General features: G+C 42.9%; 1 protein-coding gene across 1 annotated transcript in view; it reads right to left on the bottom strand.

Annotated features, from left to right (window-relative positions):
• Positions 1-4,551: 4,551 nt before the first annotated feature.
• The window catches only part of LOC310990641 (nuclear factor 1 X-type-like), a 35,129-nt gene continuing 13,036 nt past the window's right edge, over positions 4,552-26,644 (bottom strand). Inside the window, exons 6-10 of the mRNA XM_083978110.1 lie at positions 24,041-24,166; positions 19,003-19,178; positions 17,182-17,329; positions 15,232-15,323; positions 4,552-11,104 (exon numbers count right to left, since the gene is read on the bottom strand). Of these exons, the coding sequence (XP_083834236.1) occupies positions 11,090-11,104; positions 15,232-15,323; positions 17,182-17,329; positions 19,003-19,178; positions 24,041-24,166 (557 nt within the window). The 3' untranslated portion in view covers positions 4,552-11,089. The remainder of the gene's footprint in view (positions 11,105-15,231; positions 15,324-17,181; positions 17,330-19,002; positions 19,179-24,040; positions 24,167-26,644) is intronic.

The following is a 26,644-nucleotide window of genomic DNA, read 5'->3' on the forward strand; positions in this document are numbered from 1 at the left end:
CACTTTTCTCCGCCAAATTTGGGATCTATCAAGCCAAAACCTGACGGGGAAAAGTGCGGACATTTACACCCATTTTGACCCTGGCGTACGCCTTTTTTGAGGAAGAGGAGGAATTGGCGACACCGTTGCTGAGTCAGAGAACTGCAGTGTGAGAGGGAGAGAGGAGCGGAGTACATTTAGAAGAGCACAGAGGATTTTTTAAAGTAATTGTGGTAGTGGTGGACCGGTGCTGGCAATCCAACCCGCTAGGCTTTATGTTAATTGATAAACAGAGCGCATTGTGGATTTTGCTTTTTTGATTAGGCTATATGTGACGTCCGACAAGGATCAAACCATCCAAGTTTAAAAACACACCGGCAGCAGCGCCCGTGATCTGCAGCTACTGAGACTGTTATTATTCTGTCACCTGAGTTAACGAGGTGCACGTGTGTTTGGAGCTGATGAGAGGAGAGAATAAAGAGTGAGACAACGCAGCCCTGAGGGGGAACTGTGAAGGACTCAGCTGTAATGGAAAATGACCTAAACCGAGTCCAGTAGAGCTGTAACTGTGTAGTGGGAAGGCCTGCAAAGTAATGGTAACTATCGTCCTGCTTCCTACATTGTTTTAACATCTAGGTAAAAAAAGAAAAAAAAAAAGAAAAAAGATTTTCTGGGATAAAGGGGCAGATTACATAAGATTCTTCTTCTTTCTGCTCCTTTTGTTGAGATTTGGGAGGTTTTTGTTTTTATTGTAGCTTATTAAAATGCAAGATCATTTTTCTGACTGATTTATTGCCCGTGTATCTGCTTTCGGAGAAGCGGAGAAGTTCCGCTTCTTTCCCCCGTCCTCCGCCGGTTGTCTCCATTGTCACTTTGTTGTCACAAAAGTTGCTGCGCCACAGAGAGCACATGGCTAATTAAATATGCACGTGCTGACCATATAGAGTTGTATATAGGCGTTCCGGGGGCGGAGTAAGAGGTGTGTTCACGTGTGCACCATTCTTGAGTCCTGTGTGATTTATTGCGGAGAGTTGTGCGTACGCATAGTTTGATTGATCTGAAAAAGGTGTAAATATTTAGGGTGTACGCCATTTTCGTCTTTTCGCCGTACGCAAATATTTAGTAGCAGTTTTACACCCTCTTTGATAAATGAGGCCCCTGGACTATAGTGCTTAGTGTCAACAATTACAGTGGAAGATTAGTGTATCAGTATCAAGGCTTCATTGTGCATGATGAGGTTCAGCTACTCACAAACCAGCTAATAAGAATGAATTGATCAGTGAGGAGCAGGTCTAATCCATTATCACCAGGGGGCGGGGGGGACATGTCCCCCCCAATTTCTGAAAAACATGATTTGCCCCCCCCCCCCCCCCCCCCCCCCCCAATAAAAATACCCTAAATTATTCAAAATTGAACAAAAGTATTTTCAGACTGAACATTTTAGATTCACATCTAAAAAGAAATGATTGAAATGTTGGAACAAATAATGTTTTCTGACTCCATATTCCATCTCTGGTCTCCTCCACCACGATGCAAATGAATGGTTTCTTACAAAGATGATGACATCAGCAGGTTTTAAAAAAACCGACCCCCTCAATCTTAGGGCTTCATATTTTGATATTCATCCACATCAATTAATCATGTATAAATTAGTCCCATACATTGGGAGAAAAGGAAGATGGTGAGAAGAATTGGGGATCTGGGAGGGTCGGCGGGAAGTGAAAGATAAGAACGTGAGTAGACATCACATACCTGAGACCCTTAAGATTATGATTTACTAATATAACAGTTGAGTAAGCAGTGATACAGCACGTATCACTGTTGGCTGTTTAGGACAAATAAACAAGAAAGGTAAGCACAATAAATGAGTCCCTGTGCAGTACTTTTTGAATGATATGGCGAGCCTCTACTAACCCTACAAAACAAACCGTCTCCAGTATGATTGTGTGTGTGTGATGGCAGTTTTACAGGCAACTGTCCAACAGCATCAACATGATCTTAGTGCTACATTAAACATCAGCAGTCTTCAGGCCTTTGACTCTTTTTGCCTCAATTAGCAGCAGCATCATACATCTCAGTGTGTAGGTGACGTCAGCTGCTCAGTACTCACCTCCAGTCTCACCGTTCCGACCTGCAGTGGATGAGATGCATGGAAAACCTGCGGCTGTCACAATGACATCACATGTACACCTGGTAAAGTTTCCAGTTCACCAGACATACCATGGCTTTGTGGATCCCATATATGAGTAAGAACACCTGAGTAACAAGTCATTTCTGTCTGGAAAATGATTCATTACCTCCATCTTGAATGACTAGTGGACCACATCATGAAAACAACTGAGAATACATTCATTCTTGATAGGTAAATCAAAATTATAATACATTGTTTATGCATAACATTTTATTCTGAAAAAAAAATAGCTCAACCTATTTCCGTAGGGCGTTTTTATTTTCATCAATTCCCCCATTGACCCAGCTAGTTACCAATTTAAAGGAGCTATTTGCTTTAAAGGGATAGTTCATCCAAAATTGAAATTTCACTCATTATCTACTCCCCCTCATGTGGACTAAGGGCTGGGAGAAGTTTCAGAGTCCTCCGTGGCTTCTCTGAGTTACAGGGGGTCTCGGTGTAGCAGTGCATGTCCATATAACGGTTGCAAATGGATACCAACTGTCTATGTAACAAAAAGACACACCAAAAAACATCCAAATACCTCCATGCTGCTCGTATGTAATGTCCGTCTTGTATTGAAGCCCCGAAATGCGAAATTGTCCCGAAAAAAATTAAATAAGTGTATATTTCAAGCTTGTTTGTAGCGGAAGCTTCTCTTCCCGGTTCGTAAAATTTGGACGAACTGGGAAGATGACAGACCCTGGTTCGTCCAAATCTGACGAACAAGGAAGAGGAGCTTCGAGAAGCTTCCGCTTCCGCTGTTCAACAAGCTTGAAATATAGACATATTTAATTATTTTCAGGACAATTTCGCATTTCAGGGCTTCAATACAAGACGGACATTACATACGAGCAACATGGAGGTATCTGGATGTTTTTTGGTGTGTCTTTTTGTTACGAAGACAGTTGGTATCCATTTGCAACCGTTATATGGACATGCACTGCTACGCCGAGACCCCCTGTAACTCAGAGAAGCCACGGAGGACTCTGAAACTTCTCCCAGCCCTTAGTCCACATGAGGGGGAGTAGATAATGAGTGACATTTCAATTTTGGATGAACTAACCCTTTAATGCCACTGCTACATACCTAATGTTAGCATTAGCATTAGGCTAATTGTTGTGAGTTCAGAGCCAAACCTCATCCCTTTTCTCACCAACACCAATGTTAACTCCTAATTCCCACTTTGAAAACCACTGGTTTATAATTAGACCAGTGGTTTTCAAAGTGGGGGGCTGCCTGGGGTGCGAGGGGGTCCTCAGCAAATGAGAAAAAATGCAAATTAACAAAATAAAATCAAACGATTATATTTTTATATTATTATTAAATATAATTTATAGTAATATACTATACTGAAACCTTATTTGCCATCATGCTCATCTTTCTAATTGACTTCACTCTTTACATTGTATTTCGACTTTATGCACATCGAGAAAAAAGTCAAAATGTCGAGAGTAATGAAAAAAAAAAAAACTCCTCTCACTTTTGTTTTTTTTCCACAAGTGGCCCAATACTCTTCCATAGGAAAGAGCCTTGTTCTGCAGCAGAGAAAACCTAGAGATAGCCCCTTTAAAGCTGTGCTTCACCCATTAGTTCTTGAGTGGCTAAACGGCCACTAGCTTGTGGTTCACTGTGTGGTGCTTTGGTGCTGGACAGGTGAGTAGTAGTAGTGCACTGTGGTTGATCAGATCTTCTTGCCTTGCTGATGTGACCTATGAGTCTCAAATGTAACAGCAATAGGCTACCAAGACCATAATAATCACAACAGCTAGCTCAAAGATGATCACCTGAGAGCACGTGTCCTCATAGGGTTTGTACTGAACTCCTTCACATGATCATTTTACCTGTTTATATTAAAAAATATATTGATTGATGCTGCTTTACAACTAAATTACATTCCTCAAAGTATAATTTGAGATGCTTTATTTATAAATTAGCCCGTAGCTAGGCTACTCCAACACATTTCACAAGGGGAATAGGCTCTTGTATGCTAATGTCTCCTTTATTTGAAACTTAATTCTACTTATATTGTATAAACCAATACAATTCTGTTTGTGGGGTGAAAGTTTAAATTTTTTTTACCCAAATATTTCTAACCTGTTAACTAACCCCTGAGAGTGACCTTGTGACCTCTTTGGAGGGGCCTGGCCCCTAGGTTGGTAACCACTGGACTAAACCCACTGTACAAAGTATTATATTCTATTAATGTCACATATGTGACAGCAGAAAACATTTTTTTCTGCTGTAGCTGCAGTGAGTAGCTCTACTTTTGATATTTTAGATATGTTTACTCCAGATGGATTTAAATGCAGTACTTTGAACATGTCCATGTTTGAAGCACAGGTGGCAGCTTGTCCATCACTGAAATGACATAGTAATAACCACAGATGACATGAGCATGATACAGTCAAGAACATCCTTTTATTCAATCAAGTAAAGGTGTTGCTCTTTTCAAACTGTTTTTATTATTATTATGGAAAAGAAACTGTAATTAACACATGCATTTCACCATGGGCTCTGGGAGGTGTGTCTGAGGGGTGGATGCTGCTCTAAGGAGAGGAGGAGGAAGAGGAGGAGGAGGGGGGCACTCATCGTGGGAGGGGGCACAGGCCAGAGACGAGGGGATAGGCCGGCCAGGGGCCTCAGTCTACACATCTCTAAACACGGCCCAGCGTCCTACAAAACGTGTTAAAAACAAACAGAGGAATTTTTTTTGTTTTTTGTAAAAAGAAAGAAAACAAAATGGCGGACGGTTCGGCCACAGGGTCCAACTGGGCTCTTTGAACAGTGCAGGGGCAGGTACTGACAAACTACACACACACTCTCACACACATGCACACACACACACACACACACTCACACACTGCTCCGTGCAACCTGTTCCTCTCTGATATGGCTTTTCAACTGTGGCGCTTTCATTTGTCAAAGGCTAGATAGATAATACTGCTGCTGGCTTCATTTGTTTGATGAAGGAAATTAAAAATTGCATATATTGAATTATTTTTTTATAATCTTTTTGCAGGACCAAAAAAAAAAAAAAAAAACTAAACAAAAAAAAAAACTAATCACTTGATTTTGCTGGTGGAGTTTCAAGGTGCTTTTTCCTCAAGTCACCCAGGTCTGCTCACTTTACAGCTTTTGGAACCATATCACTTTGGTCAATGGTGGTGAATCAATACAACATTTTGAAACAAAGCGTAACATTTCTAGTGATTGTGCTAAATCTGAGCCTCTCAGTCTCCGCGCTGTGGAACCAGTCCGCTTTATAAGGTGCTTTGAGTTATTTTTGTTTCATTTTTTTTCATTTTTTTTTCTCTTTTTTTTTTAAATAGCTGGTCTCATTCAACCACTAGAAAGGTGCATAATTGAAGGTCTCGATGCAGCGTCTTAGCGCTGCCTAAGATATGCAGTAACAATGACAAAAAGTAATCAAAAAAGCAAATCCAAATTCAATTATAAAAAAAATAAATAGATAGAAACAAGGATTACAAACAAACCTGCCTATACTAGCAGTCCTACTGGTCATCTCCCTCGCCAAAGACCAAAACCAAAAAGTTCCCATGAGTGCTTCCATCCCTCCGCCTGGTTCATTAGTCGCTGACTGCTCCCAGAGGGGAAACCTGTTTCTTTGCCCTGTAACCAGCCCCTGACCTCAGACCAGCCCAGAGCCCCGTGGTGTAACTTGTTCACTTACATTAGCTGTTGAATGGAGAAGCTGAAGAAGATGGGTATGGTAATACAATGTGAAGCGTACAGACAAGAATAACATGTGAGCTAACTGCATTCTGCTCAGACAAAAAAATCTTTGCGTATTCTTTTTTTTTTTTTTTGATTTTTTTTTTTAACCCCGCCGTTCAGAGAAAGGGAGAAAGGAGAAAAGGAGGGAGGGGAGGAAGGAGAAGGTTACGCAGCTACAGACTACTCCAGTGTCCAAGATAGACAGAAGACAAGATACAGAGGAAGAGAAGCAAGACAGAAAATATCTTCTTTTTTTTTGTCTTTTTGCAGCTTTTCTTAATTATTCAACAATAAAAAGAGGAACTAAATCACACCAATTTCCTTTAGTACTATGTATACTGCTTTAAAAAGCTTGAAGAAGAGGAAGAGAAAGATATAGAAGTATGAAGGAGGGGACTTTTTTTTCTTTTGAGATGGGCACTCAGGATTACAAGATGGAATCTGTGAACAAAAGGCACTTTTTAGGGACAACCTTTAAGATGCTCTGAGTCTATAACACTACATCACCAAACAAATATTTATAATCATTTACAGTGGGAGATGGAGATTGGGAGGAGGAGGGAGAGGGGTGAGGGGGACTGGAGAGAGGGGGGGTGGGGCTCACATTCTTATTGAACTGATGACAGCATCCCTCTGAGGTCGCCAATTCCCTCTCGCCGAACCAACCAGACATCGACACCAAATGAAAACTAAAATAAATCTCACCAGACATCGCTCAGGATTTTTTGTTCTTTTGTTTTTCTCTTGGAAATGGGAATCCATATTTGTGCATCTCCCAAATCGGGGAAGATCTTGTCTATGTCCCACGTTAGGTTCACTTATTGTTGGATAAAAGATAGGACAGTCTGGGAAAAGATGTTTTTTTTCTCCCCTCAGTGACTGTCCCTCTGCTGTGGTGTAAAGGTTGGGGGGGAAAAATGCCTTTTGTCACAACAACCTTTTCGTACAATGAACCCCTCCCCCCTTGGTAAATACAAAAAGAGAAATAGAATAATGCATGTTTTCCTAAAATTTGCTTTTATGATAACACTTAATTTTTTCGTTTATTATTATTTATGTATAATAGAGACTGAATGTACTTTATTCTTTACGAAAGCACCAGTTTTCATAGTGATATATATTTTATGAGTTGCAAAATTGTTCCTTCAGCCCTCCCACATTTTGAAATAAAATCATTAGAAATGAAAATTCTTAAAAAAAAAATAATAATGAAAGAAAAAAGAAAACAAAAGGAAAATTAAAAACAGTTTCCTCAAACTTACTTACAAAGACTGGGACACCCTCATATTTAGAGTCCTAGAGCACATGGACTTGAAAAAACAAAAGAAAAAAATGTTGAGGGTTTTCCCTCTTTTCTCGTGACACCCTCAAACAATTGCTAACAAACAAACACAATTCCTCTACCAAGGCATTGCACATGGCTCAATCAACATACATCATTTAGTTTCAAGAACAATACTTCCCATCAGAACAAGAAAGAAAACAACAAAACCTAATCTGTTCTTTTTTTTTTTTTAAATCCTCAACTACATTTTCATCACTGTCTATGTATCTATTGTGTTTTGCCATGGATTTTCCTTTTCTGTCATTTAACGCGAGTGGTGGGTTTAGAGACTGGTACTTTAGCTCAAATCAGCAGTTTTTGAGATGCATCCTATGACTGTGCGATGTACGCCATGCTTCAAAAAATAACTAGACTGCCACAGAGCTTATCTTGCAAATAAAAAAAATGTATATATCTATAAATATATATGTGTATTATATATAAAGATGCTTGCAATTATCTAGTGAGCTGTCACCATTTTTTCCCCTCTCCTGACATAAAATTTTCACCATTCACTATAGCTTATATGTGAGAAAAAGAACCTGAATTCATGTTTGACAAATTGCATAATGGGAATACAGAGGCACTTCCATAGATTAGAAAAGAAATCACCTTAGCCATCATTAACGTCTTACTCAGCGGAGCTAGTTCTCTCTACGAAGCTGATGAGATGGTCGCCAGTCGTTGGCCAACTATGTTGTGTTTCCCTGCAGTGAAGAACATGGCCAGGCAGTCCAGTTATTTTGTGAGGTTGGATGGATGATTTGAATTCAACTTTTAACAGGAGATAACTGAATCAGTCTGAATGTGTATGGGCTAATGATTTCAAACAATTAAAAGCATAAAGGCCTCCTCAGATTGTCTATGTTTAAGACTTCCCTTTAAATTCAGTCGGGCACTGGGGATGTGTTTGAGTTAATAGTGAGTGGGCTTTTTTTTTTCTTTTTCTTTTTTTTTTTTTAAGTCTGTGTGTTCAAAGAATTGGCGATCTGTGCTCTACAGGTGTGTTTCTATCCCAGTGATACATCCACTGATTTGGAATACTAAGTGGTGGTCGATCTACTGTAACTCTCTCGACAAAAACAAACTCACAAGGTTGGCTGGCATGATTGTTTTAGTGCAGTTTTGATCATCAGGGGCTCATCGGTTCACAATAGTTGGGGTGGGGGGTGGGTGGGTGGGGGGTGCTGGTGCATGTGTGTATATGTGTGTGTGTGTGCACGCATGTTTTTTTTTTTTTTTTTTTGGGGGGGGGGTTACCATAGCAACCCATATCCTTTTACCTGACCCTGTGCACCTTCAAATACTGGGCACATGTGTGATCCTCGTACTGAAAACCCTCTCTGAAAAACAGCCAGATATGTCACATATTTCATTTTGCTCCACAGTGTGGCTCCCTCTGCTCTTGGAGCAGCGGCCCGTCTGGGAGTGTAAACAACAGGGTAAACTTTAGGGAGACAGAAAGAAGAGCTACTTTCTCTTTCACTCTGGGTCCCATCTTCAGCAACCTTCCCTCCACCGTTCTGCTTTTCCATCACTCTGGTATCACCAGTCAGCAGCTGGACCTGGGTTAAATAGTAGAAGCTTTTTTTTTTTTCTTGACCTGTGTGGTTGGGGCAGGTAGGTTCCCGGAAAATAGGCTTCCTGTGATTGTCAAAACTCTGCATTGTGTGGTCCTGCAGCACAGTGTGTGGCAAACGGGTTCATCTGGCACTGAGAACAAACAAACCATGTTCAAGTTCAAGTTTGACTTTTTGCAAAATACACACATTTACCCTCTTACTGGGAGTTAGATGAGAAGATGGATGCCACTCCTGTGCCTGAAGGAACTAAATGAAGCTATGGCCAGTTGATGCTCAGCATTATGACTGGAAACAGTGAAAGCATCTTTCCTGGCTCTGTCCAATCAAGACAAGCCCAACCAAATGTTATCTGTAATAAATTGTTGTGCATTCTCTCTGAATCTGAGAAGCCCTCACAAAGATAATGCTTTGTCAAATAGTCTGAAAAACCAGCTAATGCAAGAGTATAAAGAGCGTATAAAGAGTTTCTTTTCAAAATAGACTTGTTTTCACACAGGTAAATGAAAACACACCTATTGTGTAATCTGTATAAAAACACAAAGTCTAAAAACACAAATTAACCGTTTTATGAGGGTTAAGAGACAGAATATTTCTGGGCTGTGAAGAGCTGCCATGTCCCAAACACCACAAGAACGGCAGTTTGTCACTTTCAAACTCCAGGTTTTGTAAACAGGGCAATCTGCTTCCCTCTGTTTCCAGTCTTTAATAAGTTGTAGCTTCATATTTAGTGGACAGACAAAAGAGTATCGACGTTCTTCACCTGTAGCCCTCTGTAACAAAATGAATATGTGTATTTTCCAGAAAATACTGAACCTTTACGTTTTTGCAACTACTATTTGATCCGGGTTAGCTAACCACCCTGCCTATGCCGCTTAAACATCCCACTGTGTTTCTCTATAAGGTGCTGTCATTCAAATATAAAACAATTATAAAATAGTACAAATCCAAAAGGAATAAATTCAAATAAGAGAACACACAAGAGAACAAAATCATTCATCTACATCACAAGAGGGCAAAAAGGGGAATCAATAGCTGCTGTCTATAGTCGTGAAAACTGTCTGTAATGATGTACACACGCTGGGTTTCAGTGTGTGTGTGTGTGTCTGTGTGTTGGCTTGGATGTCTAATCAAATAGGTAGACTTCACTGGGCTTTTACTGAATATGTATATAAAATGAAAATATGGTAACACAACACCACTACCTATAAATACTACAATCTAAACGGTGAGAGTGGGCAACTGTGTGTGTGTGTGTGTGTGTGTTTTTTCTCAATTGTACATAACATGCTGTGGTCATGGCACAGATTGTAGTGAGTGTGTTGTGCGCGGGGGGGGGGAGATGCGAGAAATGGGAGCGGAGGCCAATGATTTGTCGAACTGAACGATGGGGGTTGAGGACACGTGAAGGCTTCTTGTACCTTGATTTTTCCTCTTTAAAACTCTTGATAGGCAAGTCTGGTTTACCTCCCCATGCCTTGTAGGTAAATAGTGCACATCGTTTAAGATTAGTGTTAATTGATTCAGCTTGTAGTGCAACCCTTAATCAAGAAATGTTTTGGCATGGTCTCTCTCTAGTTAGTAGTAAGGGGGGGGGGGGCTTTATAGAGTCAATGGTCATTCAGAGAGAGAGAGAGAAATGTTGGTCAATTTGATTTAGTTTTGGGTGATGACAGATATAACAGGAGCATGGACTGCAGCTTTCATTGGAGACCTAATTGTGTCTTTTGCTCTGATCAGGTTGTGGTTGGGCGTAGCTTTGTAGGTTGAAACGTTTCGTCTGGAAAATCTGCTTCTGTTGGACAGTTGATTTTCGTTTGCCATTCGATACACAATGCGTCCTCACAAAGTAGGAGAAGCTGACCGCTGTTTCCTCCTGCGCTGCTGCTGCTGCTGCTGCTGCTGCTGCTGTGTTGTGCTGGTTCGGTGGGGTGTTGTGTTTGTTCAGGAGAGATGCCTGCGTGGTGCTGTTTGTCCTCTTACTCCCTTCCCTATATCCTGGCATCCTCTTGTCCATCCATTCATCTTTCCATCTATCCATCCTTTGTTTAAAACGGGTCCTCCCTCTGAGTGGGTAAGTGAGTCCAGAGTTCCTCCAAAAGTATCGTGCTGCTGCAATTTCCTTAGTTGCTTGGTTGTATTTTGTATCAGGTGAGACATACTGTCAGGGTCGGTGGGTGGGTGGGTGGGTGGGTTGGTTGGTTGGAGGACAATAGTTATCCTGTGGGTTGTTTCTCTGTTTTTCTATTTCCGATTGTAAAGAAAGAATTCTAGTTGCTGGTTTGTACACAGATCTTGTCAGAGGAACCAAGACTGCAAAAGAGAAAGAGGGACAGGGATGTGGAGGGGGAGATTACATTAATGTCACAACCAGACAGATCAATAAGACACCTCTGAATATAACAGCCAACTGCTATTTGGTGATTTTAAAGACAATGGCACAATGGACCAAAGCTTGGATGGACATCATCAGTTGATCCAGATTCTCAGCCATTCAGGTCATAATCTCTTGAAACTTTATGAAGGCACTTTGGCGATGATGTTTATAAGCCAGTGCTGAAGCTGATGATAAGCTGACTAACTCTTTATTGTAGTGTAACTGCTGTGGCTTTTGACCAAGGTATTGGAAAAAATTGGAAAGGACCTAATGCTTCTCATAGGTTGATTAAAAGAAACAAAACACACACACACTTGCTTAACCAACATTAATTAATCCTCTGGGGAATATGAATATTTGTACATTACATACTATTAAGAAATATTATATCAGGACAAACAACTGACACTTATTATTTAATCCCTAAAAATAACTCATACACTGTTGGCCTGGTCAGAATCATTGGCATCTCTGAATTTCAAGGACATGATTAAACATATAAAAATAAATAAAAAATTTGAATAACCATAATATGTTATTAGAAAGAGATTACATAAGAAAGGATATTTTTTGTAGCCATTCAGAAGACTTTTCTGTTTCTGTTCGGTTCTGCTCCACTCCTTCACTGATTTCTATGTGTTTACGCTGTTGGAAAAGGTTTTCAATGGAATTTAGTTTAGGTCTCATTTCTGGCCAGTTCAAAACCATCTTTTCCTTTTTAACCATTCTTTGGTGCTGCTGGAATTGGGCATTGGGTCGACCTTCATCTTAAGATAAATGTTCTGACTCTGGGTCACACACGTCTTGCCTTGATAATCCTCTGATTTCATCATTCCCTTGATAGATTCAGTGCCTCCAGGACCAGAGGCAGCTTAGCATCTCTGCAACATGACAGAACCTTCACCATTTTTTTTTTATTTTTATTTTTTACTGTAGGAGGGTTTTCTTGGTTTAGTGTGAAAAGCTGAAAGAACCAATCCAGAGCGCCTGAAGCTTTAGACGTCTTGTGCTGTGGTTTTGACTACTCATTGAGCTGCTTCTTAGTGCAATCTCTTCATAGCATCTCCTGTTTTGTCACAATGAAACATGATAACATTATAAATAGTTGAAACAGGGATTTTAATGTCTCTGGAGCTTGCCCCTTAGCCTCTGTGTCTTTTGTCTTTTCTTTTCAATAAAAGCATTTCTAATGTTGTCAAACAGCTCTCTTGTCTTGGCCATTGTGGAAGAGAAACTGGAAACAATCGGCCTCTTTTTACACACCAACTAAAACCATCATTCATCGATTATTTCAGGTCATGTGGATGCTGAATATTAAGTACAGCTGAGCGCTGTTTGTTTTTTTATTTTGACTGAAGACCAAATTTTTAGTTCATCCAAAGGGTGCCAATAAATGTATCCAGGGTACAATTTGTATTTGCATTATTTCACAATTATGTTTTGTTAAGTAACCATGGATATATTATTCAAACATTCTGGTTATATGAAATTGGTTCATTCAGATTTACATATCTAATTGTGTGTTTGAAATTCAGGGCTGCTAATCATTTTTTAGCAGGACTGCAGGGCTACACACAGTGAGTGACAGAGGAGTCATCTGGGCCTCCATCATCAATCCTGCCCATTTCTGGAGTGAAGTACAATATGTCTTGAGTTTGGCCAGGCACTGCATGTCTCCTAATGGCCAAGCAGCAGCAGGGGGATGGCAGTCTGACGCTCCCCCATCACTTGTGCCATCTTCACGTTGGGTTTCTCCCACTCAGCGTGAGCAGGGAGCAGGGCTGGGTCAGCGTGGCTGCTGTTGGCTGCCCCGCTCGGCCTGCAGGCTCTGGCACCGCGGCCCGCTGCGCCAACATTCTACAAGTCAAGCCTTGGAAACTACTCGGAGCCTCCGGGGAAGCAGACTTTTGTTTTGTTTGACTCTAACAGGTCGCATGAATACCCCCCTTCTGCCTCCTGCCCTTCTCAGCTACCCTACTCCCCCGGGCACCGTCCCAGCAGGCCGAGGGCATTGTGACTTCTCCCTTCTTAGTTACTCTCTCTCCTTCTGTGTGTGCTCTTACAAACACACACATACACACAATCCATCTATCTCCCATGAACACTCCCACTAAATCCTTGGCAGCAGACAGTGACCACCCTCTTTTCTTTCCTGCCCCCCACCCCCCCACCCCCCTTACCCCCTCTCGAGCAACCCCTTCTCAAATTCAAGATCAACTGGCTATGACATCATGTCTGGTTGCCGGGGGTAACCAGACGGCCGAGACGTGACTTCTATAAGGGCTGAAACTCTGACGCTCCGTTCCCTCCATTTCTTCTCTTTCTGCGTACTGTTGGTATCTGGTTTCTGCTGTTTCTGCCTCCGGCTGCAGTGCCCATCACTCACCACTGGAGGGCGCATGGCGCCCACTGTTGTCAGTGTGAGGGTTCTGCAGTCTGTCCTCCAGTCACCACATACTCACTTCTGACAGACTCTTTGTTTAGTAATTCATCATTTTTGTCGTGGATCATTAATCTTTAGTGTCTTATTTTGACAGGCACATGCAAACAATTAGTGCTGTGTTTGGAAAAGTAAAACCATACTTCAGACATTATGACCCACTGAGGACTGAGCATCTATGAGTTTTTTTTTAATAAAAGCACACCAAAAACACACAACACAGCCAAAAGTACGTAGATACTCCTGTCCATATGCTTTAATGTACTCTTGGTAGTGTTGTGGTGGTTTTGTTTTAATAAAAGGAAATCTTAATGCTACAGAATACAATGATATTTTAGACAATAACTTTGTGGGGGACTCTTTGGGGGAAAAGATCGTTTCCTGTTTCAACACGATAATGACCCTGTGCAAAAAGCCAGATCCATAAAGAAAGATTATTTTCCCCAGTTTGGTGTGGAAGAGCCCTAACCTCAACCCGTCTAGCACCACTGGGATACAGTGGAAGACCGACCCAGGTTTTATCACCATAAATCAGTGCCAACTGCCCAACCTCACTATCACACTATCATTGCTGTTGTGGCGACTCCCTGCTGCTAGGTTCAAGAATCTGGTGGAAAACCTTCCCAGAGGAGTGGAGGCTGTTGTAACAGCGTATTAACATCCATAGGTTTGGGATGATGTGTTCAAAATCACTTGTGGATGTAAGTTAGGGTTAGACGCCAGGGCAAACTAAAGAAACAACTCAAGACGGTAGGTTGTTTAGTGTGAAGTTAACATAAAGACATGATTATCAAGAACAAGAGGAAAAACTCAAGCGGGAATGATGAAGAAAAGGAAATAAAGAGTGAAGTGAAAAAGAGGAGGGAGAGTAAAGAATGGAGTGTAACGAGCAGAGGGGCAGAAAAGATCAGGAATGGGGGAAATGGAAAGGGAGGAAAAGTGAGAGAACGGAGGGCAGAGAAACAAGGGAGGGGATCAGCAGAGCAGTTTCAGATGGTTTCCATGTGTCGAGGAGCGGAGCTGAGCTGAGCTGGCTCCAGGCGGGTGTGGTTGGACACTAATGAGAAAAGTACTGGTGGTAATGGAGGAGGCATATGAACGCCGCGCAGAGCAGTGAAAGGAAGGAACGAAGAAGGTGGAAGAGAGAAAAAGCGAAAGGCAGAGAAAATGAATACGAGGGTGAGAAGAGTGCAGAGCAGGACGAAGCTTAAAAAAGAGTTAGAAAGTGAAGCGGAGTGGGAGGTGTGTGGTGGGTTGGCAGGAAGAGTGGAAGGAAAGGTATCAAGGAGAGGGAGCAAGAGGAGGCAGCGAGGGAGAAGGCCTGCTGTCTGAAGGGGAGGCTCCATATGGGCCAAATAAACAGTTGAGCACATATGGTAAACCACACACGTACAGTAAAATACAGATGTACAAATGCACACATTGACGGTGCGCTGTGGGATGGTGTGAGACGAGAGGTGGAGGGAGAGTGAGGGAATAAGAAATACTCTGGCGCACATCCACACAGTTAATAAGTTTCCTGAGTTTGACCGGTAATCGCAGTCAAAACAGACGACTTTCCCTCTCACTTTTTTTTTTAACACGCAGAGACTAACTGTCGATATATGATCCCCAAACTCCTACCTGTGTCTGCTGCGGGATGTTCAGAAAGTTGTTGTCCCGTGATCCGATGCCGACAAACCTGTTGGGAGCTGTGGCGCCTGGCGTGGAGTATGCTGTGGAAACAGAAGAACACAACAGACATCAGAGCACAGAGAGACAAACACTGCCCAAACTTCCTCTTCAAGCTACAAGGAATAGAACAGACACATTAGGAAATACGCTTATTCACGTTGTTGCCAAGAGTAAGATGAGAAGAGACCAGTGCAGCTCATGTGTCTTTCTAAATATGTGGCTAGAGCTATTGACACACAACACCCTAATAAAACCACCGTATGTTTTTACTGTAATATTTACTATCATTTTGTTGAACATTAATAATCAAAGGTTGTTACCTTTGAACAGAGCCAGACTTGCTATTTCATCTTGTTTCCAATATGCTAAGCTATGCTAACATTAAATAGTCACACAAACAAGAGTGGTGTCGATCTGTAACTCTCTGTAACAGACTGAATTCTCCAGAATATCAAGCTTTTACTTAACGGCTTTGTGATTACTGTTCGATAGCCACCTAGCTAACCATCCTGTCTCTGTCCCATAGTGTTTCTAAGATAAGCTAACTAGCCTCATGCTGACTGCACATATGTGAGAGTTGTATCAATCTTCTCATCAAATTCTAGTCAGGCAATAAAGTGAATGTGTGTATTTCCAACTTGTGTTATCGCTGTAAAGTTTAATAGGATACGGTGAACCTACCGGATCACTGTAGCTAAAACGTATGCATATAAATTCATTTGAGTAGAAAGTACAGCTGTATTTGGGTCATCAAAACTCCACAGTGAAGTTTTCCAAAATCTGGTAAGCAAACTTAGATCTCTCTGAATGATTAAGTCCCATTAATATACTCAGTTGGAAGTGATTGAGCACACCAGAATCCTGACATTGAGCATCAGTCAGGGACATTTAAAACCCACTTGCATCAAAGTCTCTGACAAATTTAGGGCAGTTTGAGGCACCCTACGGACTCCATAATTTGAATCTCACTGAGGGATTCAGGATGCAATGTGCAGACTTGTGCATGTGTGAGTCTGTTTGTGTGAAGGAAAAGGCAGAAGGACAAGAGGAGAGAGACAGATTTATGTGTATGGATATACATCCATGTGTTTCTAAGACTTGGAGTAACATACATAAGACATAAAAGACTTTGAGACGCTGACTGGGGGGTAAAACGAAAACACTACACTTGAAGGAAAGCTAAAAACAGAAAAAAGTGCTCCATCCAGTGCCCCTCCTACACAGGTGAGGAAGACAAACGAAGTGTGAGCAAGCCCCACAGGTGGACTGACATCACTCCTTCACCTTAGGTACACACCCTATCCTTCCTAACAAACCACAAACAAAAACAAAAAATCCCATCAAGAAAATCAGCTCAACCAAAAACTAATGATTCCACCAATGTCCCAATTTGTACTGAAGTGTTTTGGAGTCCATATAAATTAACTGCCCTAAATTTGTGCCCTTAGAATTAATTGATAGTCAAAGTCTTCTCAAGTTTTTCCACAAGATTCGCTGAAGAGTCCAGCAGGAGAAGAAAGGAGGGTTTAGAGGGAGAAGAACTGGGGTGATGATGCACCTCCCATTCCCGACAAAGCAGAAGGAGCCACTGAAACTGACGGGGGCCTAACACAGAACCCTGAGGATCACCATGAAGTCCTTTTCTGACTGATATTTCTCACCCAGCCTCTGGTGGCCTTGATCTACTCTACTGAGCTCCACAGTTTGTCCTGTGCTGGCTTCCATAGCCCTCCGAGGGGTTAAGGGAGGTGAGATGTTGGATACACAGGAACAATGATGGCACAAAGTTGGAGGAAGAACAATGGCAAGGGGTCTTTTCTCTGGAGAGGGGAGGGGGGATTTTCAATTTGTTTTTGTTGCTGGTTTGGTTTTGAGAATGGTCTCTGCGGGGTCACTTACACGGAGATGCGGGCGAGGAGAGTCCGCCGTCAGGGGGCGTGCTGTTGGGTTTAGAGTCGGGCATAGGGAGGGGCACTGGGCGGGCCACTGGGGGAGGTGGAGGCAGCAAGAAGGAGCCTGGCATTTTGCTCTGGCCGCTCCCGTTTGGCTGCAGACAACACAAATAGGGTCAGGAGGGCGACATGCGACAGTCCGCAGACACGGAATGAAAAAAGAGGACGTAGCTCGGGAGGCCGAGTCCAAAAAAATATCCATGACGGAAGGGAGGGAGGCGATGGTGGAAGGAGGGAGAGGAGGTGGTGGGAAACAACAACCAAAGGAATGATGTATGTGGACGGCATCTTTTATGGAGGTGTGAAAAATAATAATCACCACAGGGATTGAGAGGAGTGGGAGCTGGAGCTGGAGGTGAGGTTCCACAAGAGTGGTCCGTGGTGAGTGGAGGAGGTGTGGAGGAAGGAAGTGAGCAAATTATTGACTGGGTTCGTCCAGAAGATGGCAAGAAATCAAAACCAATGGCAAAATACTTGTCTACACAAGCACAACACCACCAACAATACCAGCACCAAACAACCAAAACTCCAAACTAAAATCGTAACAGCTAGAGATGAGGACAGAAACACGATGACATAACACAGGACGGGTATGCTTGACTGAAGTGTGCCGTGACACTGATTCACTCTCGTGCTGATGGTTGTAACTTCTGAGGGGTTGGGTGGAGCAAAAGAAAAAAGAAAAAAGGGGGAGGGAGGGGGAACGTCGGGGTCTGGAACAGCAAACGGCAAAATGACAGACAAGACAGTACACAGATTTGTAGATCAGCTGCACCAACCAATGTCTAGTGTGCTCGCTTGTGTTGCACTTGTAATGCTATGGGATGTGTTTCTCTAAAATGTAGGAGGTAGAAAAAAATGCCTTGACATACGCTCTCTTCAAACTGATTCACAGTTACACTAATATTACTCTGAAGAGAAATGTGATGTAGGACTTGTGCAGTGACATTTCTACAATATGCACAGAATTGTAAATATGGAAGAAAAGATCATTTTATGTGGTTTGAATTCTTTCTTCCTTCATTTATTGTATATTTACATTAAATTCCACATTTTATTATGTGGAATAGAATGTTCTATTTTTCATATCATATCATAGTATATCCACAAATTTCTGAACGTCAAACCGGGAGCCTGTTTTGCTCTTCCGGTGGAATTGTATGTTCACTTCATGGTTTCACTAGTTGTCATAGTTGCTGTAAACGCATGGATCTATTAACACTGGCTTTTAACAATGGATGCCCATTTGTGTGATATCCATTGTTAAAAGCTGGCGTGATGATCCATGCGTTTTACAGATTTTCAATGAAAAAAAGATCCATGCGTTTACCGCGACCACTGAAACAATGGAAACGTAAACATTCACTTCCACCGGAAGAGCAAAACCGGCTTATGTTTTTGACGTTCGGAAAAAGGTGGATGTATATAAAACAGAATATAATTCTATTATACTCTACATGTGCATACATACAAAAAATATTTTCTGATCTTTCTGATTGGTGGTTTGCAAGATAAAATGTCACAGTGCTATACATTTTGTCAACATAAAGCAGTTGCACATAAAAAACTAATTGCCATGGCCTTTCCTTGCCTCTGTACACTCCCTTTTCTGTTTTATAAATACTGCATAACTTGTATAATCTTCATACAATGTCCCTCCAGGAAAAAGTATTATTATTGAAATGTACAGTAAGTGCAGGTTACTTCTTAAATAAATGGGACATTTGTAAAGGTAATAAAGTTCCTCCTTTGCCGCGGTGAGGCTTACCTGTCCAGCGGCCTGCCCCGAGCCATCAGCACAGACAAACTGCACAAATTCCTTCAGGGGATCCTGTCCAGGGTGGTGGTGGTAGCGGATGGTTGGGTGGGTGAAGTAGGGGCTAGACTGCTGGATGATGGAGGGAGACGGGAAGTGCAGGGCCGAGGCTGAAGCACGGGGACTTCCTGTGGACAGAGATGCTTGTATTGAGGGAACATACGAAGAGAAAGGCGCAAAAGAGCGAGAGGAAAATCATGAGACACTGAATTCTTACTTAATCTTACAGATGGAAGAGATGGATGAAGTCATTAATGAAAGATAGCAGAAGTATCACATCACAACTGGAAACCATAAAAGCTCAGATCTGGTTCTAAAATGTCGTACATGAAAGGAATGTTGTTTTCCCTAGAAAAGCTGATTTCAAGCTAACGGCCATTATGGGCATTGCTCATAATGTTTTATGATCACTCCAGTAAATCTATACAGCTTTCACACACACGTTGCTTTCATATGTGCACACACACACAGACTACATAAGAATTCAGCACCATTCAGACTTACAGACAGACACGCACCTGAAAGTGCACAAACACAATAGACGCAAATGCTACACATTCTGAAATCGGATCCAAGGAGCTTGTAAAGAGAAAAAGCACAAAGCCGTCATTGAGCACTGTCTTAAATTAGCCGGTCTTAATGCCTGCACGCCTGTGTGCTGTTTTGAGGGTGTGATTCACCGCCGTTGACGCCGTTTTGGCATTCAGATGCTAAAGCTGTTTTTTATCTGACACATTTTCTTTCTATGACAGAACTAATCTGTACGTGCACGTCGTATGGATGGATGGAGTTGATGGGTTTCTGTTACCGGGCTGCGGAGCCCCATATCCCCGGATATACACGTATGCGCGTGACCTTAAGTGATCAAATGATTGCACAGTATTTTGTTCCTCGGGCTCTGTGCTCCAGCAATCTGAAGTAAAAGTAATGGAGACCGCATCACAGTGCCAAGTCTCAGCTTTAATTTGAGAAGATTTACATCAATACTGAAAAAACAGTGTGGGAGATTTATCCTAATATAGATGCACAGAACCTGACCAACAAAAAAAAAGTGTAACTGTCCAAATACTTATGGTCTAGACTGAATGTGTGTGGTGTGGTTTTGGGGGGGGGGGGCAGTTGGTTGAGCCCAATCACAGAACACAAAGACCTCTCTGTCAGACCTATATCCATTACTAAATCTCCTTGATTTGTATTAGAGGCCTGTTCTCCTTTTAGCCGTGCCAGTTTGACACCCACCCCATCCCCATCCAGGCCCCCCAGCTGCCCACGTTGAGCTGCCAACACTCTTTGGTGCTCGCATCTTATACATTGTGTGTGTGAGTGTACTCCATGAGAGTGCCAACCCCGCTGCATTACCCCCCAGACAGGGGCCTGTGCCTCTGAGCGCAGCAACACCTTGCTCCCATGCCAGGCTGCCTGCTCCCCAGTGGAGCTGTCTCCCTGCTCCTATAGCCCCCCCCCTCTACCCCGTGCTAATCCCATTAGAGACTGGGTGAAGGCCAAAGGCTATGGGGGCGGGTAGGGGGTGGGATTGGGTGAGGTGGGGTGGTGGAGACAGGATCAGGGGGAATCCTTTCCAAAGCTCTGTCAGATGAACTTAAGAAGCCCTTCAACGATGCCCCCACATGTTCCAGATGTCTTCATTTTCACTGATTTCAGACTACATGTTATTTAACACTTTTATCCATAATAAACTCTTTTTTACACTATTAAACTGTCAGGGTTCATTTGAACTATTACTTAAGAGATAAAAAAAACTCTTGTTTTAGTTATCTGTTTGGCCTTTTCATGCTTTTATTTTGACAGGACAGGGTAAAGAAACAGGACATTGTGAGGCAGAGCGGGGCGCTCTGTGTGTAGAGGCTACAGTCCTCGCTGCAGGCGGCCCCACTTCCAATCCTGCATCGGGCGGCCCTTTCCTGCACGTCATTCCCTCTCTCTCTGCCTTCCCATTTCCTGTCTCTCTCCACTGTACTATCTAATAAGAATGACGAGGGCTAATTGTCTTTCTCTGAGAATTCATATTGTTTCCCCTGAAATATTTTTGTTTGACTTGAAAATGAAAATAAAAATTTGATAACAAAAAAAAATAAAATGATGAGCAGCAAAGGGTCCAACCAGTTAGGACCAGTCTCCCTATACGTTCTCTTGTTTGTTTGTTTTTTTAATTAGCTGAACTTGCCTAGCCCATAATATTTCCACCCCTGGTTGGAATCAGTGCATGTACAGGGGAAGGACGGCTGGATGTGGCTGCAGAGACAAATTCACCAAAACCACCTCCCTGCACCACCAGCACCACTGTGAGCAGCCGGAGCGCCAACACGCCTCTCCATCCCACTGCTCCAAAAACCCTAAATCCCCACGGATCTTGTCTTCCACACAGAACAACAACAAACGCTGATGATGTGGTGAGCACTTTCACGCCAGCGCGGGAGCAGCTCCAGCGTGCGCGCTGTTACGGTTTGTGTAAAAAAAAAAGAAACACATCACAACTGTATAAATCACCACTGCTGGCTACAATGAGGACAGGATACAGTGCATGTGTGCGCATGTTAGTGTGAATATGTATATGTGTGAGTGCAGATTTGATTTGCTGTAGCTACATCTCAAGAGGCACAGGGTCTTGTCAACAACCGCGGAGGAGGGTTTAATGACACGGCGGTCAACCTCAGTGCTTCACATCTGCTTGGTGGCTTAAGAAGTCTTTGATGTAGCCTCGCTACAGAACTAAAGCACATGGGTAATTATCTCCAGTGAGCTGCCTCGCTGGATGAGTTCACACATGTGCACTTTCCAAGGAGAGGAGGATGTCTCGATCTGTGTTGTGGTGATAAAATTAAGAGAGTGGTGATTTATTGTCGGAGCCCCTTCGGTTGCGTTTGATATCTGATGTGATGGCGAGCCTCCTGGTTTCAGCCCTGTAGAGGATGGGATGGTTCACACAGCAACTTACAGTCTCATCTGTTGCCTCGGCAGTATGGATTAAGACACGTTCACCCACAGTGGGGTTACAGTTTCCACGCTGTAAAAGAAATCATGTCAATAAGAATTTGGAATTATAAGGAAAAAGGGTATAGAATATGAAAAGCGTGATGATCGGCCTGCAACAATTAGCTGCTCGGGCTCCATTTACCCCCAGACTGAAGAACACGGCTTTAGATGCAAAGAAAATGAAGTCAGGACTATGGTCTGTTGCCAGAACCACCTCAACACTAGACACTGGCAGCAGGGACACTGCTGAGGATGCTTTAAAGGGACAGTCCATCACTTTCACACATCAAGTTCAGCTCAGCCAATGAAAATGTTGGATTAATATCTTCAGTGTTATGAAAGAAGCACTGTGAAAAAATAACCCAAAATGATGTCATTGTGATGTCATTGTCATCTTGGTTTGGGCTTGAAACTTTTGACAGAAACCTGAACCTCAGAACCTCAGGCTTCATCACTTCAGGAGCATGAGAAGACTCTGGTGGGAAATTGCATTGTGGGAAACGTAGGATGCAGTGTTTGAAGTCAGTATATGTCACCATTTGGACTGATTTAGGTCTTTTTAGTCTTTTGAATACTCCTCAACTTGCAACCTGGTCCTCACAAATCTGAGGTCTTGGACTGTTTTATTTTAATTGTAAGGGGAGAACAAATAGGGAAAAAATAAATCCACTTCATAATTCTTTTTGATTTTTTTTACTTTTAGTGGGAAATATTTACAATTAAAGGGACAACGAGGAGTTTTGGAAAAGCGAAGCGTTTTCACACTACATTTATGAGCCTCCGCGCGCACCGTAAAATTCTTTTGACCGGCGCAAGACAGACTCATGTTTTCATTCATCAAGAATTAAAGTCAGAGGTTCAAAGAGGTTCACATACCGTCGGAGTTCCGACCATAAACGGCGATTCAGCTGCGTTATTCTCATGACTCGTTGCGAAACCGAAAGTAAAAAACGCTGGTCGGCTCAACCAGCATCTCCGCCACCACTAATAATAACAAAATAACCATAGAGACAGAATGATATATTTATCGAAAATGGGCCCATTAACAAGTGTGGGTAGCGGAGATTCATCCACATTAACGTGAGACTTTTTTTATAACCGAATAGAAACTCCTCGTTGTCCCTTTAAGAAAATTAACTTAATTTCAATATGTTTATACTTCTTTCTTGATTATAGTCTGTGCATTTGAGGCTGGTGAGAATAGTAATTTATATATATATATATATATATATATATATATAGACACATACATATATTTAAAAAATCATGAATCTATTAAATTATTCATGTACATATTATGTCATTAGATCATTTTAAAACCAGATATAATTCTTTTTCAAAGAATTAAAAAAAAACCTGCTGATGAGTGCGCCTGCAAACCTTTTTCAGAACTTCCTCCTGAAACAAGCGTCTTACAACACGGCAAGACAAGCCAGGCGTCAATGAGTAAATGACACTTGATTAGAAACGGACACAACACTTGAGAAGTAACTTCCACCATAAAGAACAAAAGGCCAAAGTAAGAGAAGCCTTGCCACCGTCTGACACCCGTGCAATTAGATATGTGACAGGACAGGCAGCGGCAAACCACCGGATCTGTTGCTCCGCTGGAAGCAGAAAATGTCCGACCACCAGACAGGCCCAGAAAAGTCAACACACCACACCCAGACTCCCCCCGAGAAGCTCCGTCACCAGCTTGACCTGCACCCTACAGTGTCAGAGCAGGAGGAGCAGGAGGAGGAGGAGGAGGAGGAGGAGGAGGAGGAAAAGCTAGCTGCCAGCTTTTAACGCGCGGACACTCTCATCTCCCAAAGACAGCGCTCCCACTTCTGAACCAGGGGTTTGGGGAGGGGAGGGGGGCCTTGGAGAAGTGTGGGGAGTTTGGGGTAGGGGGAGATGGTGAGGTTCAGGGGAGAGGAGAGGGTGGGGGCGATCGGGTGTGTGGGGGGAGGGGGTGTAGGGGGTAGGGTGGGGTCGGGAGCTGGATTGGTCTCACCTGGTCTCACTCCCAGCATTGGCAGTGGGTGGTGGGTGAACGCCATGCGGGGGGACCTCGTCTGGGAGGACAGGGCGCTGAAATCGAATTTCCCCGACTTCTTAAGAGAACCAGGCGATGACAGTCCTGGCAAAGAGGGGATCAACAAAATGGCAGAACAGAGACGAGGTTTTAATCAAACATGGCTGCGTTTCTTACTTCGACTACTAAAAAAAAAAAAGAAAAAGAAAAAGAAAAAAAAATCTTATCAGACTTTTTAATTGATTACAAGAATCGAATGATTATGATCGACTGAAATCAATGGATTCATCGATTGATTGATTCATTGATTTGTTTTGATTGGCTTAACATACAGATGGGTTCTCACAATCTGTCTGTCCAATACTCTTTGTTCTTGTACAGGCAGCGGGCTGTACCATGTCCGTCAGATTAGGGGGGGGGGGCGGAGTGGAAGTGGGAATGGGAGTGGGGGGGAGTTGCTGAAGACAGGGTCCGGTGAGGTGCCATGGTTTGAAGCAGCAGGTGGGGGGGGCAGAGTAAAGGGGGGAGGGGAGAGGAGAGCTGGGGAAGTGCAGCGCTGGTCCACCTGGAGCAGCGGCGTCCTGCTCACTGCTCCCACTCACAGGACACAGAGCAGAGGACACACTGCAGGACGTCTCCCCCCTGAGACCCAAACTGTCCCACTACAGTCACACAGCCACAACAGTCTCAGCTACAGGGAGAGCCACGAGGACACGCTCAAAAACAAACACAGCAGCCAACCTACTCGCTGCACTCGTCAAGAGCTGTCTGCGCAGGATGAATGGGGATCCTGGACGTCCTCATATCTGGGGCAGACTAGGGTTTTTTTTCAAGCCAAAGCCAGCGTGAGCTATGCAGCTACATATAACTGCAGAGGAGCAAGCCAAAACATACATCAATGGATCCTCTGATGTAGTGCCCTTCTGCATATCTGACTGTCAGGTATTTTATGTTACTGCCTTAAGGCATACAGTATTTCAAGAAGAAGTGCTCGCACTCTCTCACTCTCACTCACACACACACACACACACACACACACACAAGCTGTTGAGGCTGGGTGGCGAGCACCCGGCACCCTGCCAGTGAAGGCTGGCTGAAAGATGGAAGGAGTTAAGCAGGAGAGAGGAGCGGTGACGGCATGGCCGACACACATAGACAAACATATTAAAGTGTCCCCCCTCTGTCTATAAATGTCGGCTGAGGCCGGAGCGCGGCATGAAATATCCCTCAGTTTGGTCAAAACGGGCTCACTAACTATAGGCTGGGCTCAATAGCGGACCAGAAACATGGCCAAAAGTGTGAGAGCTACAGATAAAAGAGCTTTTCTTCTGTGATCAAGGCCTCGTGCGGTGGGCACTGAGGGAATTTATTTTGATGTATGGTAATCCAAAGGCACAATTTTGACTTTCAGGGTTTGAGGAGCAGCGCCAAATGGTATATTTGACCTCTGCCGGGGAGAACCGCAACGTTGAATATGTGCTGAAATAAAACCCTGGAAGGAGCAATCCATAAAACAGAGAATAATGAGGAAACAGAAGTATAGAAAAGTACATCGGCGTGCACACACAGACCTCATTACTTCTCTCTGGAACATACTGAGATCATGTTTTGTCTGCTTCAGATTTGGTTGAAAGAATACAGTGATAAACAACCCTGGCGAGCAAAGGCCCAATAAACTACTAAACGACACAATATTCACACATATAAAACAAACACACTCAAATAAAGACGTGGGTAATTTCAACATGGCCCAGAGAGATGTGGAAATAGATTTTATGAGCTGAGCATATAAAGTCTAACAGAGCAGATTTCTGAAAAGCTTTCTTTTTAATGCTACATTGGGAAATGTTTTATCACTATTTACCCACAATGCTTATAGGCAGCATGGGCGCAGCTGTGCTTGTGTGGGCACCGATAAGTATATAGAAAAAAAGAAAAGAAAAAAGCGGGCGCCTGCGTTTATGTTCAAAGAGACGACGTCACGTGACTCCACATGCAGGTGGGAGGAGTGGACAGGGTAGTGTGGGATGAGCTCACCAAGAGCATTATGGGAAACATAAATAATGAAGGCCACACACAAGCAAACAACAACTAAATCTATCATTTACAATAGCCAAGAAGAATACCAAGAGAGCCAATCAGGCAACAAGTGTGAAGCCATAAGGGGAAACGAGGCTTCTGGGATCTATAAGGAGCTGTTGGATGGTGTTCTTCAGATATTTGTTGTCAAGTATGTTTGCCTGTGTTTTAATGAGGAACACAATAAGCTACAGTGTGTAACACACTGAGAAATGATGCAATGATACTAACTACCTTTCAAACATCAAGAGACAGGAAAAGGAGTAAGAAATGGAGTTAATGTGTCATTTTTATGTTTTCTATTTGGCCAACGTGTCGGTGACATCACACTGCTGATCACTCATCCACAACAACAAAAAAAAGCCACGGAGTAGCAGCAGAGCAGCTGAGCACTCCAAAACAAAAACGCATTCATAAAAAGTTACAGGAGGATAAAAAAAAAGGTGTCAAGTCGTTTGCTACAGTCAGCAGAACATTAGCAGCGTAGGCTTGTTATCCATCTGG

Source organism: Trachurus trachurus, assembly GCF_905171665.1.
Source record: "Trachurus trachurus genome assembly, chromosome: 8".
NCBI classification, from domain to species: domain Eukaryota; kingdom Metazoa; phylum Chordata; class Actinopteri; order Carangiformes; family Carangidae; genus Trachurus; species Trachurus trachurus.